At 52.2% G+C, this 19411-nt stretch overlaps 8 protein-coding genes across 8 annotated transcripts; 6 read left to right on the forward strand and 2 right to left on the reverse strand.

Annotated features, from left to right (window-relative positions):
• Positions 1–148: 148 nt before the first annotated feature.
• BDP55DRAFT_685048 (Erv1/Alr family protein) lies at positions 149–864 on the forward strand. Its single transcript, XM_060576431.1, has 2 exons — positions 149–311; positions 410–864. Exons 1-2 carry the CDS (start codon positions 193–195, stop codon positions 846–848), a joined length of 558 nt encoding a protein of 185 aa, XP_060422382.1. The 5' UTR covers positions 149–192; the 3' UTR covers positions 849–864.
• Positions 865–2959: 2095 nt separating this feature from the next.
• On the forward strand, positions 2960–4870 carry BDP55DRAFT_566791 (thiamine pyrophosphate enzyme; the record flags this gene model as incomplete). Its single annotated transcript, XM_060570538.1, has 4 exons — positions 2960–3146; positions 3212–3915; positions 3972–4501; positions 4567–4870. 4 exons carry the CDS (start codon positions 2960–2962, stop codon positions 4868–4870), a joined length of 1725 nt encoding a protein of 574 aa, XP_060422383.1.
• A 1114-nt stretch (positions 4871–5984) lies between these two features.
• On the forward strand, positions 5985–7726 carry BDP55DRAFT_423557 (uncharacterized protein). Its single transcript, XM_060567469.1, has 5 exons — positions 5985–6186; positions 6309–6476; positions 6539–6997; positions 7053–7193; positions 7248–7726. The coding sequence occupies exons 1-5, from the start codon at positions 6124–6126 to the stop codon at positions 7386–7388; spliced, it is 972 nt and encodes a 323-aa protein (XP_060422384.1). The 5' UTR covers positions 5985–6123; the 3' UTR covers positions 7389–7726.
• Positions 7727–8906: 1180 nt separating this feature from the next.
• Positions 8907–10070, reverse strand: BDP55DRAFT_721283 (uncharacterized protein). Its single transcript, XM_060578508.1, has one exon. It carries the CDS (start codon positions 9817–9819, stop codon positions 9100–9102), a length of 720 nt encoding a protein of 239 aa, XP_060422385.1. The 5' UTR covers positions 9820–10070; the 3' UTR covers positions 8907–9099.
• Positions 10071–10099: 29 nt separating this feature from the next.
• Positions 10100–10906, forward strand: BDP55DRAFT_423626 (uncharacterized protein). Its single transcript, XM_060567471.1, has 2 exons — positions 10100–10145; positions 10205–10906. The coding sequence occupies exon 2, from the start codon at positions 10439–10441 to the stop codon at positions 10820–10822; it is 384 nt and encodes a 127-aa protein (XP_060422386.1). The 5' UTR covers positions 10100–10145; positions 10205–10438; the 3' UTR covers positions 10823–10906.
• A 380-nt stretch (positions 10907–11286) lies between these two features.
• On the forward strand, positions 11287–12747 carry BDP55DRAFT_566832 (uncharacterized protein; the record flags this gene model as incomplete). Its single annotated transcript, XM_060570540.1, has 1 exon — positions 11287–12747. One exon carries the CDS (start codon positions 11287–11289, stop codon positions 12745–12747), a length of 1461 nt encoding a protein of 486 aa, XP_060422387.1.
• Positions 12748–12838: 91 nt separating this feature from the next.
• On the reverse strand, positions 12839–15269 carry BDP55DRAFT_423615 (SGT1 protein-domain-containing protein). The gene is made up of 2 exons (XM_060567470.1): positions 14588–15269; positions 12839–14530 (listed from the first exon to the last, which is right to left on the reverse strand). Exons 1-2 carry the CDS (start codon positions 14832–14834, stop codon positions 12930–12932), a joined length of 1848 nt encoding a protein of 615 aa, XP_060422388.1. The 5' UTR covers positions 14835–15269; the 3' UTR covers positions 12839–12929.
• A 326-nt stretch (positions 15270–15595) lies between these two features.
• On the forward strand, positions 15596–19310 carry BDP55DRAFT_734761 (RecF/RecN/SMC N terminal domain-containing protein; the record flags this gene model as incomplete). The annotated part of the gene is made up of 4 exons (XM_060580244.1): positions 15596–15703; positions 15773–19042; positions 19105–19205; positions 19277–19310. 4 exons carry the CDS (start codon positions 15596–15598, stop codon positions 19308–19310), a joined length of 3513 nt encoding a protein of 1170 aa, XP_060422389.1.
• Positions 19311–19411: the final 101 nt, after the last annotated feature.

Genomic DNA, 19411 nt, shown 5'->3' on the forward strand with positions numbered 1-19411 from the left:
ACATTCAATCGTCACAGTCCACCAGTTTACAAATTCCTCCCAACCGAAACTTGTAGACTGTCCGAGATCGCGCGCACTTGGTAGATCACCCCATTCAAGTCCCTTGTCGCATCCATTCTCTTTCTATAGGGCCCGTCGATAGTGGTTTCGCTTCTCGCGACAAGGGCGAAAATCTCGCGCAGCGTTATCATCATGGCCGACGCCGAGCGAGACCCTCAATTAAGCAGCGTCACTACCCCCGTGGTGACGGCGGCAGCTGAGCAGCCCAAGCCTTTACCAAAGGGAATGGTCTTGGGCCCAGATGGCAAGCCGTAAGTTCCCAAGTCAACTTCAGCGGTGATGTGTCGGCATTGGCCCGATCCGTGCGTGCTCCTTTTGCAGAGTTGCAGCTGATATGGGTTACCTTCAGGTGTCGGTCTTGCTCGTCCAAGAGCGCTTTTTCGAGCTGGGCTTCCCAGATGGGCGGCTCGGTGAAGAAAGCAACTCCGGTGACCTCGGCGCCTATTGACGACTGTCCCCCGGACGTCGAAGCCCTCGGACGGGGCACTTGGCAACTGCTTCACTCGATCGCCGCGACATACCCCGAAAAGCCTTCTCCCAGCCAGAAAGACGATCTCCGAGGCTTCATGAGATTATTTTCCAAGCTGTACCCTTGCTGGGTCTGCGCCGAAGATTTCCAAACATACATACAAAAGGAACAGATTCGAGTTGAGGGGCGGAACGAGTTTGGAAACTGGCTGTGCGAGGCGCACAACGAGGTCAATCGGAAGCTGGGCAAGAAGGAGTTTGACTGCAGCAAATGGGAAGAGCGATGGCGGACAGGCTGGAAAGACGGTCGCTGTGATTGAAAGCGACGCTGTTCGAAACTCCGAAATGTACAAATGTGTACAAAACAAAACGACCAAAGGCGACGGGCACACGCAGTAAGATCGCGAACATGGCTACTGGTGTTGGACTTTGATAGACGATGCTACTCTCCCAGCGGCAGCAGAGCAAGACAGCATGCTGAACCGCATGTAGAATACTATACCCTCCACATAGAACAAAAGTGAAATAAGCAGACTATCTGTAATGGATTGCCCGTAAGAGGTTGCTTGTAAGACTTTACTATTGCGGCACACCCCTTGCCAAGAATTGGGCGTCGTTGCTTGCAGTTGGTTGAGATCACGAATGACGGATTCCTGTCTTTGGAGAAACTTATGCATGCAGATCTTCGCCGTGCTTCTCCGATTGGCCATTGCTGATCCTCAAAATATGATCTGATATTTGCAGAATTCTGCCCGGCAGGAGGAATAGGCCAGTGTTAGAGCTGGTCTGTCAGATTGATAGTTGATCAAGTATTTCGTTGGCGAAACTTGCTCAAAAAAAAAAAAAAAAAAAACCATTGAGAATAAGGGAGGAAGTCAGTCGTTCTATTCGGCCGCCCTCAGCTTCGGGCCTTGGACTCAAGTGATTCCTCCGAATGGCGCCGCAATATAATTCGGTCTTCGAGCGGCGGCCCGAAGTCAAGCGCAGCGGGTCCCGGGCCCGGCTCCGCAGCTTACAGGCGCACGATGCACTATGTACTTGCGGTTTATTTGGGCCGTTGCGCCGTAGCAGGGCCGATAGGCTGGGCCCAACATCAGATCATGTCGAATGGTGCGCCTCTTTCCTTCACTTTCCCTCCCCTCCCCCCTTTTGCGTACGATAACAACAAGAAGGAGCGGTCAGGAAAAACCGGAAGCGAAGCTACAACCCCCATGGAATTGTCTGAGTCGTAGCAGTGCATCGTCGCTGATCCTCAAGGTTCCAAGCTCATGTCATGGTCTTATGTTGGCTCAAAACAGGATGCGAAGGTTCCAAGTTCGGCTAAGATATGAATTCGTACGGATATGGAGCGTGGGAGGGTGGGAGACAGCATGGCACGCCGCAGAATCCCGACGAGATGGGCGCAGATCCCATGCTGTTAACGGTTGCGTACCTAGCCAAGTTGCCAGCCGGGCAGCGGGCTTGCCTCACAGACAGGGACAAGGGTCGGTTGGTCCTGGCGTGTTCTAGGCCTTATACTGCCCAGAACTGTCACTTTTCTCTTCTGCACTCTCTCTGCGAAAGGACCCAAAAACCCACAAACCACGTACGGATACGGATGCACAGTAAGGATACGCACACATTCTTCCCTGTTCTGCCCTGAACGCGGGCAACTTTATTATCGTCCCATTCCATTGTCTCACTATCCGTAAAATGTTCCCTTACGTCGAATAGTGCAAGGGTACCAAAATAAATCCTTTTTTCCCTCAGATATCTGGGACCTCACCTCACCTCACCTCACATCCGGAGCCCCCCGGCCTAGTCCGGCTTGAGCCCGGTGTATTGGTGACCGCAACCTGTGGCGTGTTCCATTACATCACCGTTGACTGTGTCTCCTTACTCGGTGCAATCCACAGTTGTCTGCTCGCCTTCCACTCTATTCTGAGCCGCACTATGATGGGTAACAACGCTATCATCTCGCGTCTTTTTCCGTCTGGTGCCAGGACCCAATCTTGGTCCCCTTTCACCCAAATCTTGATAGAGCCCGTGGCATGCCGAGACCCGGTACCCACTGCGCTTCAGCCGCCTTGGTAGCTCTTAGTATCTTGTCACTTATACGAAAATGGAGCTACATGAGCTGTCGCCCATCGCCGATAGCCCTGTCGTTTCCATCTGCAATGGCCAGTGGTCTGACTTGACGATCCTGGCCGACCCATGCACTGATGCCGAGACTCGAGTGAGTCCGAGTCCGACTGGGAACATCAATAACATCGCCATTCCCGCAGGTCGTTGACTTTGATATAAGTCTATACGCCTCTGGCTTTGACTTGGAACTATTCTCTCCTTCTTCATTCCAGATCTACACATACAAAGCATCCCTCCAACAAACACTCGAGGCAGCATTCAGAGCTACCCCTCATACACTATCAGCTGCTCACACACCAATTCAACAATGGCTGATATCAGAACTCAAGGGCTCATAGAGCCTGTTGACGTCGTCGAATACCTTTTCAAGAGGCTTCACGAGCTCGGAGTCCGCTCCGTTCACGGTCTCCCCGGTGACTTCAACCTCGTTGCCCTCGACTATCTTCCCCAGTGCGACTTGAAATGGGTTGGCAATGTCAACGAGCTCAACGCCGGTTAGCAACCATCCTATAATCTAGCAAGATACCAAGTAAGCTTCGACGAGCTAACATCCTTCAAGGCTACGCTGCCGATGGTTACGCCCGTGTCAAGGGCATCTCTGCCATCATCACCACCTTTGGTGTTGGTGAGCTTTCCGCCATCAACGCTCTTGCCGGTGCCTACTCAGAACACATCCCCGTCGTACACATTGTCGGCTGCCCCTCCACCATCTCCCAGAAGAACGGCATGCTCCTGCACCACACCCTCGGCAATGGCGACTTCAACGTCTTCTCCAACATGAGCTCTCAAATTTCATGCGATGTTGCTCGCCTCAACAACCCCGCCGAGATCGCCAACCAGATCGATCATGCTCTCCGAGAGTGCTGGATCCGCAGTCGTCCCGTCTACATTATGCTTCCCACCGACATGGTTCAGAAGAAGATCGAGGGCCAGCGCCTGACCACGCCCATTGACCTCGAGGAGGCCACCAACGATCCCGACAGAGAGGACTACGTCGTTGACGTTATCCTCAAGTCCCTTCACAGCGCCAAGAAGCCCGTCATGTTGATTGACGCCTGCGCCATCCGCCACCGCGTTCTCCCTGAGGTTCACGCCCTTCTCGAGAAGACAAAGATTCCTGTCTTCGTAACACCCATGGGAAAGGGTGCCGTTAACGAGACTCATCCCAACTACGGTGGTGTTTACGCCGGTACCGCTTCGCAGCCCGACGTGGGTGAGCGACTCGAGTCTTCAGACTTGATCTTGTCCATTGGTGGCCTTAAGGTAAATTAATTCACACACTACCAATATTCAAAGACAGCCCACTAACAGTATTACAGAGCGACTTCAACACCGCTGGATTCTCTTACAGGACATCACAGCTGAACACTATCGACTTCCACAGCACACACATGAGAGTCAGATACTCTGAGTACCCTGGCATCACCATGCGCGGAGTCCTCCGCAAGGTCACTGAGCGTCTCGACTTGGGCCAGCTTTCCGTCGTCACATCACCCGAGGTCATCAACAGAGTGCCTAGCCCCAATTCGGACCCGTCGCAAACCATCACTCAGGCATACCTGTGGCCTCGCGTTGGCAACTACCTTCGCGAGAACGATATCGTCGTCACCGAGACAGGAACGGCCAACTTCGGTATCTGGGACACCAAGTTCCCCGCTGGAGTTACGGCCTTGAGTCAGGTCTTTTGGGGAAGTATCGGCTGGTCTGTCGGTGCTGCTCAAGGTGCGGCTCTCGCTGCCAAGGACGCGGGAGAGGATCGCAGGACGATTCTCTTCGTCGGCGACGGATCATTCCAGCTTACGGCCCAGGAGGTCACTACCATGCTACGCCATGGCTTGAAGACGACAATGTGAGTTGAAACCTGCCATTCCCTTGTACCAATTGTAAGGGTTCCATGCTAACGTTACATCATAGCTTCGTCATCTGCAATGATGGATACACCATCGAGCGCTTCATCCACGGCATGGAGGCTGAGTACAACGACATTGTCCAGTGGCAGTACAAGGAACTTGCGACAGTGTTCGGCGGCACCGAGCAGACAGCCAAGAAGTTCGTGGTCAAGACAAAGGACGAACTCGAGAAGCTCTTGACCGACAAGGAGTTCAACAACCCCACAACACTGCAGTTCGTCGAACTCTACCTCCCCAAGGAGGATGCGCCGAGAGCGTTGATCATGACTGCCGAGGCCAGCGCCAGAAATAATGCAAAGGTCGAGTAAGAGATCGCAACGATGCTGTCATAGAATAGGGTTTTTGTTTCCTTGGCGCAGGAAAAGGGTTTCCCGGCGTATGGCTAGAAGTACTGTTTTGGTTCTATGATTGTTTATGGTGTTAGATTTTTGGTTGTTTAAACGTAGTGAAACTACTACTAGAGTATACATGAACTAGATGAATATTTGGTTATTCTCGTGCACCCGCTATCAGTAAGTTGAGGTAGATTTCCACTCCGTCGTTTACAGACATTGAACGCACTCTTCCAGTATATCACCTTGTCCATATGTTGCGATTTAAGTCCTTGCTTCCGCCGAATCCGGGCCCAAATATTGAAGATGGCCAGAAGAAAAGGACGAAAGAGGGTTTGTTGTATCGAGCACCGCTTTGCGCCCGAGCAATCAGCAATAAGGTAGAGAATAATAACAAATGTGATAGTACTAGCACACGTCGATCTCTGGTCTGCGTCCCAAGGTTACAGTGACCTATGCAAGTTTTGTCTCTTTATTGTCATTTTGGCTTGCCTGATTATCGATGCTAGATTATAGCCAGCAATTGGATTACGGGCGCGACACCTCTTTCTAGCAGCTCTGTCTCTGGTTATCGGAAAGTAGACGGGGTGAAGTTGACGTAACTTGATATATGGGCAGGTGGCAGGTGGCATTGTTCCGCGTTCCCGAGCCTCAGCTACCTACCTAGCAAGTCACCCAACTTTGGATGCGGCACAGTCAAGTTTTGCGACAGGTGATATCGGATGAATGCTATCGTCACGGTGCTTAAGTGAGATATTGTAAAATGAAGTCTTAGAAAATACGCCCAAATCGCATGTTAGCTTGCAAGGTACGATTTTCATAGCGTATCCTAGCAATGGTTCGGCCATAAAGTTTAAACAACATGCAAGCCGTTCCAGAGACCTTTGACGCCGAGTTCATCATGGTAACATATAAGCTTTAATCAATGGACATTCATTTGATGGGCATTGCCGTCGCCTGGTTGCCGAGGAAATACTCTGCAAGCTGAGGTGCAGTAAGAAGCCAGAAGGCATAGCGGGTCCAGCTCGTCTGGTTTCTTGCCTCAGGGCGGTGTGACAATTTTTACCTCTTCTAGCTATCTTGCACAACACACCAAGCTTCTTTTTCAGCCATCCTACGAGCCACAATTTCCATCCTTACGACTCATAAAGGCGCAGGCGCAGCAATTCATTGCCTAGCAGTATTTTATTTTTTATTTTTAAGGCGGCAGCTCGCAAAGTTCGTACAGAATGACAGACGCAAAGAGGAAACAGTCGGGTGGTGGCGGTGGTCATCCCGCGAAGAGAAGCAAGGTATGTTTACATATGATTTCTGCAGAGTGCAATGCGCATTCATTCTTCCCGGCCCTGGCTTGTCAAGCTAATAAGAAGAGCCTGCATCCTTGAATATAAGTTCATAGCTAATGAGGAACTAGGGTGGACAAGGCTCCGGTAAATGGCAGACGCCGCAACACAAGGCAAAGGTCGCCAGTCTTCAGGATAAGGGCGTCGCCCTTGGAGTCGGAGACAAGGGTATCTGGGTCACCTTTGCCAGAGGCATGGATGGAAAGTCCATTAGCGAATTCAGCGCACTTTGCGACGAGGTTTGTTGATTCTGCCGGTCTTTTCCATTTTGCGCTCACTGACATGGCTGGACGTCCTGTAGTACGCAAAGACAATCTACGGTATCGTTCCTCCAGGGGAAGAAGTCGAATCAGATGAGGAAGACGAGGACATTGAGGCCTCTATCAAAAAGGAGCTCGATGGTATCAGCGATGTCAACAAAGGCAAGACTAAGCGTACCTTCAAGGCCATCAAGGCTGGCATCGAGTGTGTCTTCTTCATGAAGACAAGAGACCCCGTCGACCCCTTGGAGCTTTGCCGTAAGATGTGCTTAGACGCCAGCGTCTGCACTGATCTCAAGGAGCGAAAGACCAAGTACATCAACCGACTGACGCCGGTCACCTCTGTGGACAAGGCATCTGAGAACGGTGTGGCGCGAGCAGCGAGAAAGGCTCTGGCTGCGCATTTTGATCTCGTAGAGGAGGCATCCCACGCCGCAGAAGGCGATGCCGAGAAGGTTGAGGGGGAAAGTGACGCCCAGGTCGAGAAGCCGGCGTGCACGGTAAGTTCATTGACGGCAGACCATGGCTGTGTGACCCAGGCTGACACATTGGCAGTACGCTATTCGACCTTCCATACGCAGCAATAACTCGCTTGATCGCGATACGCTCATTAAGCAAATCGCCAGCGTCGTCAGCCCGCGGCACAAGGTCGATCTCACCAATGCTGACAAGGTCATACTTGTTGATGTTTTCCAGGTCAGTCGAGACTAGTAGGGTAGAGCTGGCGAGCGTCAACTGACTGATTTGCAGAGTTTCTGCGGCATGAGTGTTATTGAGCGCAGTGACTGGGATGATTTGAAGAAGCTCAACGTCAACGAACTGTACAAGGCGTCTCCTGGAGCAAAGGCAAATCGCCCGGCGCCAAAGGAGGGTGAAGAGAAGACAGCGTGAGTAGTGTACAGGGCCGTGAGGGATACATTCGAGAACATGAATCATCCAAGCGACGAAACCACTTATCGTATAGCATTGGTGAGAACCCAAGCGAAACAGGCGGTTGATCTTTGCGAATACTATATGACAGGAGTTGAGGAAGAGTGCGGTTCACCTAATTGCATATTGTTGGGAAATGTGCCCCTTACTCTTCCACCTATTCTTCTCATGTAGATGCATGATGCTTTCCGCCTCTTGCTGCTTGGGATGACCCTTTTGCGTGGCAAAGTCATGTGAAAATGGTGGATTTTGGGCTCACTTTGGTTCCCTGTAAAGTCATCGTGTAGCAAGGAAGCCGATGCGTGCCCTCCAGTTCACCGAGATATAGATTATTAGAGACTCTCGATGTTGTACTGTGTAGACCCTTTGTGCACTGGCTCTTCGATTAATCTTGGTTAGGCACCTTGGCCTTGATGAAGGCTCCTGGCCCTACCTACAGTACGCAATAACTTCGAAGTAGCCTGCGATCATTGTTGAATCCGAATCTCGTCATACAAATTGGGATACTTCCCAGCACAGATGCTATCCGGGCCGAGTTGCTATCAACACTCACAATCTCAGGGCTTCATAGCTGTAGTTTAAACAAAATAGGGTTCTTTCGTACTTGAGAGATCTTGAATGTAGGATGAGCAATCAATTACCCAAGCTCTACCAAGTGCTCGATGACAACTTGGCAAGATGTTTCTGCAACGTGATATGGAATATGGGGAGACCGATGCAGACATGGGTGCAATGCGGTCACCGATGTGTCGTGTTGGTGGAAAAGTGGCAGCTGAAAGACGAGCGCCCGGGGTGGAGCGAGGAGTAAGCCGTGTGGAGTGCGCGCATCTGCGACCATGACGGCGCTAAGCCTTATCAGTATAATTTTGACGAGTCTCCAGCATATGGAACGTTCCAAAACTTCTATTTGGGATCCAGATCCGTCCCTTGGGCCGCTTCCACCATATCATGTCAGCTGGCCCTTGGTAATTATGTGGGAGCTCGGGGTCGGCGCCACCCCCTCGTGAGGTCGATCCGGAATGCCAGCATTGGCTACTATTACGAACCTGGTGCATGTAAATATCAAGCTTTTGCAGCATAGCCCTTTTGCGAGTGGATTCCGCCTGGCTGGGCGAGGGGAATTTGAAATGTCTGATGCAGAACTTCTAGATTGCCCGTCTTTTTAGTTACCTACAGCTAGGTAGGCTACGTACCTCACTTGGCCAGCTCTGACTTAGATGGGTGCCAAGGTACCTTTGTATTACGAGCGTGATTTGACATTTGCATAATGCGACCGGTATACGCCTATTTCAGCGGCCCCGTAAAAACATTCTACCTCTACGTTGAGGTGTGAGGTGCACGGAGTACTGGTGACAGCAACTACGAAGTAGAGATTGAGGAAACAGTACTCCGTAGTTCAAGTATGACTTGCATCAGCATGCTTCGCCAAATCGGCTTGACGCTAGCAAAAGTTCCTGCGCTGGCGGGCTGGATCTCAGGCTTGCATTTCCGACGTATTGCGCAAGCGTCGAGGCAGACATCATATCTGATGCCTTTTCAACCCAATATGGCCAGCGTTGCTGCGAGAAACTCGAAAATGGCAGATCTTTCAATGGTCTGCAGCACGCTCAATACATGAGATATTGGTATTGGCAGAGGACACGATAGTCAATTGAAGATACCCATCCTAAACTTAGGCGCCGTACATAGTAGATACTTGGCATTTGGCCCTAACCTGGGGTATCAAAGCTTTCATCTCATCTTTAGGTACACCGTATCGTACCTTACCGGGCATGGCTGTCCTTGAATCTTGAGGGTGTTTATCCGTTGGCATGGATCTGTATCCGTGGGAAGCAGTGAGAATGTGAGATGAGGAACGAGTGGGTGAGTGGGTGGTGGCTGCCCCGACGCTGCGGGCGGGGATCCGAGACCCGCCAGTTTCGCTTAATTGCGGCCAATCAAAAAATCCCCGGCTCGCTTGACGATGCAGAGTCTCGCTGGGGGTTCCCTGTCGCCCCGCTCCCTGGAGGCTAGCCCCCATCTCATCATGATGAGAACCCTGCGAATAGATTTCCTCCATCCATTCCACTTCTTCACCAACCTCACCTCCCCAGATCGCGGACCATCCAACCTTTTTCACACCGCGATGAAAACTGACAAGCTTGGATGTCCCTGGCTCACGCACACTTTGCTCTTCCCCTTGACTTGTTGCAGGAATACCTATCTGCCTCACTTGCCAGTGCCTGCATAGGTAAGCTACTCCGTACCAATGCGCATGTGGAGATGGTTCACTGCACGAATAGCCAAGACTACGACGCTTCTTCTCTCTCTCCCATGGGGAGTTAAAGGCCATCATCTGCAACCTCGCTTGACTTGACCCCAAGTGGCACATTCCTTCGTATATTGTTGGCATCCTGCGTTGTAGAGTCCCTCTCTGGCCCCCTGCCTGTCTTCTCCTTTTCCGACATTTTTTCACCTACACTACGGTACCTCATCTCTCTTCTCGGTCTATGTCCGTGAGATCCATTCACACACTCTTCAGTCAAATTTTCGGTCCTCCCTCTCCTTCTCTCTTTCCGTCTTCCTGCTGTATGTGTACGTGCACGCTTGTGTGTCACTCTCTCTCTCTCTCTCTCTCACACACACACACACACACACACACACGCTCATAGAGGTCCATAATGTGCTCGTTGGTACCTTTGCGCGCTTGTTCCCTCCCTTGCGCACCTCATGGGCAAAGTAGGTACATGGCTCAAGGTAGGATGTTAGTAGACAGCTTATACGTCGTCGCTTCTTAGTGTTGTCTCTCTCGCTTATTCCTCACACGCTCATTGAGCGCCTTTCCCTCTTCCCACCCACTCAGCCAGTGATGCTCCTTGCACGACGCCTCGCCCGTCACCACCGAGCCATCGGGCCTTAGTCTATCAATCTCTTGCTCTCTCGCCTGTTGCGCCTTCTCATTAGTTCATCTCGTGCGTTGGCTTATTCTCGACCGATCTCGCTTGTACTGGAACAGCTCAAGGTCATCCTCAATGCTTGGCTACCTCATCAAGCTTGTGTTCTCGAGCCTGGTCTTTGTGCCGCCCGCTCACCATGTCTCGCTTCTCGCCTCGACCGCTGCAATGCAACTGCGTAGCTTAGCTTACCCTGTGCCTCTCATCTGTCTTGTCTTCTCGTCTGAGGCGTACGAAGACACTCCTGCCAGCTCAAACAGCTGCCGCCCCGACCTCTACTCGGAAGACCACCGTCTCTTCTCGCCAACAAGGGTTCGTGTGTGGATCAGCTTCACACACTCCATCGTTGGCATTGCCCTGCCCACTCAGACCTTCACACCCCTGGCTTCTCAAACGCCCTCACCCTCTGCCCTGTTCATCGCCGAACATCCTTTCGCTTGTGGTCGACTCATCTTACCGTGATTTCATGCACATACCTGGTGCGCTACCATCATCATCCTCATCATCCGGCCCGGATGAGATAAGCGAATACTCCCCGTAAACCTCACTTGCCGGCTCACCCTTTCGAATCCGCCTCGCTAGACACCCCGTTTCTATTGGAGTGACCTCTTGGTGTTGCCCTTGTTGGCATGAAAACGTCCAAAGTCCCCGGCCGGACCACTCCATGTGTCCATATCACGCCGCAACACGACCTTGCAAATCCTGACACCTTCGCCTGGAAAGCCGTAGAGGGCTCGCTATATCTAGCTACTTCGCCCAACCCCTACCACATGGCTCCTGGTCGGTGTCACCGCACTCACACCTCGACTTCACCTTGCATACCATTCGCCTGCCAAAGCGTTTCGCAAACCTGCAGCATCCCGCCCGTCACGTATCGACCTTCCATAGGGCAGAACCTGTACCACAATACAGTGTCGACGACGTCCATGTGCGCGCCGCCTCCTCCTCCGGCAAAGCCCATACAGACCGTTATAAGCCGTTTGGTACCCAAGGCCACCGTCCAACAAGTCCAGGTGATGCCATCGGTCCATTGCCAACGCGTCTATGGAGTCAAAGTCTCCACCGGAGCGAGCCTGGTTCTCGTCGTTCCCCCGCCGCCCATGGTCAAGCTCCTGCGATCTGAACGAGCCTCCGTCATCTCGGAGGCTGCCGTGTTGAGATGGCTTGCTGGCAAAACTGTCGAGACGCCTCTTCTCCATGAGGAAATCACGGAACCGGAAGTCTCACTCAGGCCGTCCTCTCCCATAGCTACTTCTGAGAGCGGAACCACTAGTCATTCTGACGTTGCGGTGCAAGAATTGCGGGCGTTGGTTCCAACCCTTATATCACATACGGCCGCATCCAACGAGCTGGGCCTCGAATATAACCTCGTCAAGCCAACAATAGGCATGCCCATCCCCGAACTCAGTCCACCACTCTCACCGTCCGAACGAAGAACGATCGATTTTCAGATTGGCCAACTGTACCGGCAGCTCTGCGAGCATGTATCACCCACTGGGCGATTTGGGCCTGCGTTTGCTGTTCTACCTACATGTGCGCCATCACCCGCTACAGATCCCATGAAGCCCGCTAGGCGAGATATCACCGCAAGATTGATGGAGTCAAGAGGAGTCCACTCCTGGACTATGGCCTTCCACTCAATGCTAGAGGCTGTGCTTCGTGATGGGGAGGATATGCAAGTGATGCTGGGTTACAGCGCCATCCGACGGCAGTTCAAGCGTTTCGAACACGTGCTGGATGGAATCAAAACACCCCGGCTGGTGGCCGTCGATGTCGGGAAAGATGTGAACACCCTGGTATTCAGAAAAAGAAGCTCCGGAGAGGACTCATCCCTGATTGAGGATAGGCCACGGGGTAGACTACAAGACGCAGACCGCCGCGGCAGTGACGCAAGTAGCGAAGTCGGCGATGAGTATGACACCGGTTCGGATTCGGGAGACAGTACGGCACTCGCTCTGCAACACGACGATGGAGTCGTCATGGCTGGCATGAAGGATTGGAGCAACTTCATCTTTGGAGACCCGCTGTTTGCTCTCAATATCGGTCGTGAGCCTAGTGGTGATTTTCTTGCGGGATTCAACGGAGATTCGAACAATCGACACACCATCATGTCGATGTTTTCTTCGGATCTGATTGAAGACAAGGAGAGGGCGCACGTTCGCCTTTTGCTGTACGACTGCTACCATACAATCACGCATATTGCCAGGACATACTTTCGCCCGCAAAAGGACATCAACGAGCGCGAGTTGGAGGCACGGAAGAGGCTGAACACTATATTGGCGCAGCTTGACGCTCTCGATGATGCTGGCGCACGGAGAGGGAGAAGACCAAGCGGCGAATCAAGCCCGGCGAAGAAACGGTCGAAGAGCGGGGAATCGTCTGAATAGTAGACGGCGGTCGTGTATTGAACAATGATGCTCATGATGAACGAACATTCTTAGAACATACTTGGGGGAAAGACACGTCTAGAGCCTGGCGCACGGTTGCTTCCGGGAGGAAGATGCAATCATCGTTTCAATGAAGAATGATTAATGATCTAGAGGATCTCAGCCGTCTAGCTTTATCGCTCCTATTTGCCTTGCCCTGAGTTGTCGTCCTCGTCTCGCGGTAGCTGTAGTCCCATCATGCCTAGAATATTCCCAGCCGGACCCGGCATACCACTCTGGCCCTTGAAGCTTTCGAGGAGGTTCTTGGCCAGATTGTAGTCAATGTCAACTTCGTCGTCTGCCTCCTCATCATTGCTCGTTTCATGTCCACTGCCTTCCTGGCCAGATGTCTCCTTCTTTCCTTGGTTTTTCTGTTTGAGGGCCCTGTTTTGAGGTTGATCCAACTTTAGAGCACCGTGCTCATTGAGCTCTGCTTCCAACGCAGCGGTAAGCTTCCGAAGGTCATCGTCATCAGATTCCTCGCCCCGCCCGACGGGCTTAGCGTTTTCTGTCGCCGCAGGTGATTTGCCCGGAGCATCACGAAAGTCGGACTCTGCGGGTGCGAGTCCCATCATTTCTCTCATCATACGAGAAAACTCCGCCTCGTCAAAGCTGACCGCCTTGTCTTCATCCTCATCATCTTCGTCTGTCTCCCCTCCCTCGGATTCTTCGTCGTCGTCATCAATGTCCATTTCATCGATCTCGGCACCGTCTAGTCCTGCATTCTCATCGTTGAGGAAGGCCTCGAACCGGGAGACGATTTTGCGCAGGTCTGCTTGTGTCGTAGCATCCCCGAAGCTTGATTTTGGCTGAGACTGAGAGCCGCCTTGACGTCCCGACAGCTCCCTTTCAAAGTCTTCGTAGTTGATGTCCATCCAGGACTCGTCATCGTTGCGACCTGCATCCTTCCAGCTGAGGATTTGTTCGTCCGTAGGGAGCACTGAGTCTCCATCCTCCTCGAGGTCCTCGACAACAATGCTAGCCGCCCTGGCTTCACGGCTATCAGCCTTCTCAACGTTGTTGAGCATGATTTCGAATCCACATGCAAGTTTCATGCCAATCTCCAGACGTGTATGCTCAACCCCCTTGGCCCGTTGGATAATGTCAGTCCAAGGTGCAGGAGGCTCGAACCTTTGCGATCTGAGTTGAGCGAACAACACCCTGGAAAACCTGACGCTCACTGTGACAAGATCAACCGGGGGGAAAGTGAGACTCTTCTTGCTGGACAGGAGTGCGTTCAGGTCTAGCGCATCGCGGAGGTAGAATGACTCTACAGCTGGTGCAACGGCTTTGGGAGTTTGGCGCAGGACATGGACAAGTCTTCGAGGAATCGTCACGAGCGAGTGGTGTATAGACTTGCGAATCTGGTCAGGGTACTTTTCAAGGCGGTAAAAGGCCTCGGCCTCTATGAATTCGGAGTGCAAAAGAGATTCAGCGGTTGATTTGATGACCCGCAAAGCATCTGACAACGGCAGCAGCCGGATTTTAGCGCCGTCCTCGGGTGTGTGAGGGATGATTCGCAGACGACCATTGTTGATCCAGACGCGGTTGTGGTCCGTCTCAGGACTCAACCATTTGGGAAGAACGTTGGCCGCCTCTATGAGAAGAAACTCCCCATCAGCGTCAAAGACTCGGATCCATGCCGTGGGGTGAGCTTTGGAAAGCTCCCTGAGGATGAAGACAATCAGCCATTCGTCCTCGATCGCATCCCCGTAGTCCGTCGTTCCTCGTAGAAACGAGTTGCCTGTCGACGTCTTAGCACTCAAATCGAAAGACGAGATCATCCTGGAGTTGGACGAACCTTGTTCCGTGACCACGTCGAGAGTAAACAGGCCCTTTTGCCAAATATAATCTGCAGTCAGGGAGCTCGCGAGTTGCAAAGCAGATTTTCGTAGATCTTCGAGTCGGGAAAGTTGCTTTAGTGGATCACTTGCGGCTTTGGGGTCAACAGGGAAGATACTATATTCGACGCAATTCTCCTGTAAGTTGGGGGTGTTCTTTTCGTGGTTGTCCTCTCCATCTCCTGTCCCTCCTCGTGAACCATCCATGATAGATCACTTCGAGATGATCAAGCTCGCCAGATGACTGTGGAACTGCACGCAGACGACGGCCGCTGTCGTGGTCCTTTAATGGCAGAATCGTAAGCTTTGGCTCAGTTTGCAGACACGGTCGATTAATTTGAGTGGAGTTCAGCTGAGCTTCTTTCACACCAAGCTAGTTCAGAAATCCGAAGAGGGTTTTTTTTTTTTTTTTTTTTTTTTTTTTTTTTTTTTTGGGTATCAACGTGTGGGTGTTCGTGAATACGTATTTCAGAATACCCCAGTGACAGAGTTTTTGGGCTTGACTTGCCGGCAGCGACTAATCGTCTTGGACTGATCGATAGAATTCCTTCAATAATTACATCTCAAACTCGGGAGACTGGAGTTACTGGCTGCTGGCGTATCCCGTCATTGTGGTTCAGAAGAGTGCCCCATAAATAGTCGTCTTGCCTGTACAGTTATTTTCGAGTGTGCCTGCCCAAAAACACTGTGCGCGTTAAGTGCTCGATTAACGGAAGGTGCATGCAGAACTACCTTACCGCAGCCCCCAGCGCGGACAATTACCCAGTCGCGTTCCTCCATCCATTCGACGCGTCGCACGAAGCTTTTATGCTCCTTCAATCTGGAAGGCCGCCCAGCTCAATATAACCAACGTACCCGACATCCACGACTACCTTTCTCGACGCATAGTGCGACAGGCAAATCGAGTTACCATTGCGCGAAGCTTCGAGGCAGGCGCAATTGCAGGCGCATTTTCCGAGGTACTCGCCATGGCGCCCGCCAAAAGACCCCACGCCGTCTCGGAAGCAGGCACTGGAGAGGAGGAGGAGCTGGTTGAGGTGCGGCATGGAAGGTCTAACCTCGGTCAGGATGCGCCCGTATGTTTCTCCAAGAAGATGATGCCAGGAATATCCATGATATCAACTGACACTTCTCAAATTCCGTAGTCAAAGAGAGTCCGACTATCACACACCGCTCAGCCGACTAAGCCAAACCCAAAGAGGGACGAGTCCCCAAGTTCCGGAAGCGAAGACGGTGCGGACGAGGAAGAGGAGGATGGACGAGTCGGCCGTGACTCACCTCCCAGAACCCAATATGAAATTGCCCGAGATGATGGCTTCAGGCACTTGCAGTACGAAGACCAAGACGATCAACGTGCTACGCAGAAAATCAAGAGCCGCCCGCAGCGCATCGGCGACAACCATGCTGCCGAAAACGGCATTATTGAGAGTGTCGAGTGCATCAACTTCATGTGCCACGAACGCCTCTTTGTTGAGCTCGGTCCCCTGATCAACTTCATCGTCGGCGAGAATGGAAGTGGCAAAAGTGCGGTTCTCACGGCTTTGACATTGTGTCTTGGCGGCAAGGCTAGCTCTACCAACAGAGGTGGAAGTCTCAAGAGCTTCATCAAAGAAGGCAGAGACAATTCAGTCATCATTGTGAGGATTAAGAACCAGGGTATAGACGCCTATCAACCCGATCTATACGGCGAAACCATCAGAGTCGAACGACATTTCTCCAGGGCTGGCGCCAGCGGTTTCAAGCTCAAGAGTGTGACTGGAAAAACAATTTCTACAAAGAAGGCAGACGTTGACGAGATCTCCGAGTACTGGGCTTTGCAAGTCGATAACCCACTGAACGTCCTGTCGCAAGACAACGCCCGTCAATTCCTCAACTCGTCCTCGCCTTCGATGAAATACAAGTTTTTTGTTCGAGGTGTCCAGCTCGAACAGCTTGACAACGACTACAAACTCTTAACGGAGATCCTTGAGAGCCATGAGGCGAAGCTTCCAAGCCTAGAGGAACATGTCCGTCGTGCGAAGAGAGAGCATTCGGAGGCACAGAAGCTCAAGGACATTGCTCAGAAGAACGAAGAAATGAGAAAGACTTATCGCCGTCTCCGCAATCAGCTTTACTGGTCACAGGTAGCTGAGCAAGAAGATGGGCTCGTCAAGTGCAATGAGGAAGTCGCTGCTCTGGACGAGGAAATTCAACGCACCACTATGCTCATTGAAGGCACAACACAAGCTCTAAACCAGCGCGATGAGTACCTGGAGCGTGCTCAAGGTGCAGTTGAATCCGAATCACAGGATGCCGGTGCTATTCAGGAAAGTATCGCCATTGCTGAAGAAGCGTATCATAACGCCAAGCAATCCGTCACCGACATACACCACCAACTCAGAGATGTTCAACAACGGCTCAAAAGCGCCGGGCAAGGAGTGGCCGAGTTTGAGACCAAAATTGAAGCCGAGGAGCAGCGATTGGGCGCTGGAGCTGGAAGCGCTCGCCAGGAACAGGAGAGTCTCCTGAACGAAGCAAGAACTGAAGAATCTACGATCAAACAACAAATCGTAGACGAGAACGATACAGTCCCGCAACTCAGAGCGGAGCTGAACCAGGCTCAGGCTGCCTTACAAGGGGGCAAGGCTGATATCGACAGGAAGAGGGCCGAAATCAACTCAGCAGAGGGACGTTTGCGCAGCCTGGAGCAAAATAGAGGCTCTGTTTGGGCTGCCTATGATAAGAAGATACCTCTCCTTCTTCAAGCAATCGAGCGAGAGAGTGGATTTCACGAAAAGCCCGTCGGGCCTCTTGGAGCCCACGTCCAGCTCACTCAACCCGAGTGGTCACCCATTTTGGAGACAGTTTTTGGTGCAACGCTGGATGGCTTCCTTGTGTCCAACAAGTCCGATCAACAACGTCTAACAAAACTGATGAACCAAGTCAACTTGCAACGCTTTCCTCCCATTATCATCAGTAAGCGGCTGCCGCCCAACACTCACCTTAGAGAGCCGGACCCAGCTTTTGACACTGTCCTCCGGGTGCTCAAGTTCGACAATGATTGGGTCCGCAGTCAGCTCATCGTGGCGCACACCATTGACAAGATCGTCCTGATAAGAGAAAGGACCAAGGCAGAAGATGTTATGATGAGTGATTCGCCTCCACCAAACGTCCAAGCTTGTATCTCTCTCCACGATGGCGCGGGTAAGAGAGGTTTTGGCCTTCGCATGGCCCGATCAAGCGGTGCGGGATACAACACAGGAACCATCAACCCCTTCCCTCGAGCGCCAAGGATGAAGTCTGACGACCAGACCCAAATCAGTTTGGCAAAGGAATCACTAACTCATCTACGTGGAGACCTGCGCTCTATCGAGCTGAAGCGGCGAGAGCTTGACCAGACGGTCGCAAAATGCAACACTGCTCTGAATAGCCAGCAGCAACAGGGGCAGTCCCTCGAGCGGAAGCTGAGGCGGGTTCAGGCCAGGATTGAAGACATCTCTGCAGAACTGGACCAATACGAAGGAGCAGATGGCCGGCTTATTTCACTTCGGGAAGAGTTGGAGAAGACCAAAGCCGAGCGAGAGCACCATGGAACTCAATATGGCGAAATGCGACTGCGACAAGATGAACTCAACAAGAGATGCGAAGAGTGCAAGAGGACGCTTGCCGAGGAGAAGGGAAGAATGAAAGACTTTCAGGCACGAATTACGAAGTTGCAACTCGCAGTTCAGAAAGCAGAAGACCTGCGGAAAATGGCAGTTCTCGAGAAAAACCGCGCGTTCCAAGAGCGTGACGATGCCGTTCTCGAGAAAGAGCGATCAGAATCGAGGCGTGATGAACAAGCCGAAGTTGTCGCCAACTTTACTGCACAAGCCATGGACAAGGCGCCGCAGAGGGTGTACATCGAGGAAGGCGAGACTCACAGGAGTATCGAGAGCAAGTACGCTGTCATCCACCAACAGCTGGAGAAGAGGGCTCAAAGATTGGGAGCGTCGGATGAGGAGATTAAGGAACGGGCGGCCAGGGCTGAGGCTGCATACGAAGCTTCACAGCAACTCTACAAGGGCCAGCAGGAGGAGCAAGCGGCAGGCAAGCTCAATCTGGAAGACCGACTGAACAGGTGGCGACTATTCCAGCGACATATCTCGGCGCGTGCTCGCATCTGCTTCCAATACCTGTTGAGCGAGCGTGGTTTCAGGGGCAAGCTTGCCATTGACCATCCGCAGCGTCGGCTGCAACTCTTTGTGGAACCAGATGAAACCCGTAAGGGTACTGCAGGCCGGAGCACAAAGACGTTGTCGGGTGGTGAGAAGTCATTCTCATCCATCTGCATGCTGCTAGCTATTTGGGAGGCCATGGGCTCACCCCTGCGATGTCTGGACGAGTTTGACGTCTTCATGGACAACGTCAACCGTACCATCAGCACAAATATGCTTGTAAGTCTGGTTTCCATTCACCCAAATAGAGTTGGTATGCTAATAAGGACTGTCCTGCTCAGATTACCGCTGCTAGACGCTCCGTGTCACGTCAGTACATCATGATTACACCAAACGCGATCGAAGGACGAGCCACGCTCGACAAGGACGTCAAGATCATCCGGTACGTCGTCTCATGTTGGAGGACAATCCTCGCTTTGCTCCTGTCTGAATTCCGGCTAACACATGTGACAGTCTGACCGACCCCCGGCAACGGACGTTGGTTTAACGCTCCAGCTGGCCAGCTTTTATACACCATTTCAATAGCAACGGCGTTCTGGTCAATCAGGTTTCGTACAATTAAAAGGCGCGGGTGGAGGGACAAATGGT

The sequence above is a fragment of the Colletotrichum godetiae genome (genome assembly GCF_030913485.1).
Source record: "Colletotrichum godetiae strain CBS 193.32 chromosome Unknown BDP55scaffold_88, whole genome shotgun sequence".
Lineage (NCBI taxonomy): Eukaryota > Fungi > Ascomycota > Sordariomycetes > Glomerellales > Glomerellaceae > Colletotrichum > Colletotrichum godetiae.

Excerpts from the sequence above, each read along its gene's own strand:
- BDP55DRAFT_685048 (XM_060576431.1), top strand. The coding sequence starts at position 193 with ATGGCCGACGCCGAGCGAGACCCTCAATTAAGCAGCGTCACTACCCCC. Across the intron at positions 312-409 it reads TTGGGCCCAGATGGCAAGCC|GTGTCGGTCTTGCTCGTCCA; the intron begins GTAAGTTCCCAA and ends GGTTACCTTCAG.
- BDP55DRAFT_423557 (XM_060567469.1), top strand. The coding sequence starts at position 6,124 with ATGACAGACGCAAAGAGGAAACAGTCGGGTGGTGGCGGTGGTCATCCC. Across the intron at positions 6,477-6,538 it reads TCAGCGCACTTTGCGACGAG|TACGCAAAGACAATCTACGG; the intron begins GTTTGTTGATTC and ends GACGTCCTGTAG. Across the intron at positions 7,194-7,247 it reads TACTTGTTGATGTTTTCCAG|AGTTTCTGCGGCATGAGTGT; the intron begins GTCAGTCGAGAC and ends ACTGATTTGCAG.
- BDP55DRAFT_721283 (XM_060578508.1), bottom strand. The coding sequence starts at position 9,819 with ATGCCAACAATATACGAAGGAATGTGCCACTTGGGGTCAAGTCAAGCG.
- BDP55DRAFT_423626 (XM_060567471.1), top strand. The coding sequence starts at position 10,439 with ATGCTTGGCTACCTCATCAAGCTTGTGTTCTCGAGCCTGGTCTTTGTG.
- BDP55DRAFT_423615 (XM_060567470.1), bottom strand. The coding sequence starts at position 14,834 with ATGGATGGTTCACGAGGAGGGACAGGAGATGGAGAGGACAACCACGAA. Across the intron at positions 14,531-14,587 it reads CGACGTGGTCACGGAACAAG|GCAACTCGTTTCTACGAGGA; the intron begins GTTCGTCCAACT and ends AGACGTCGACAG.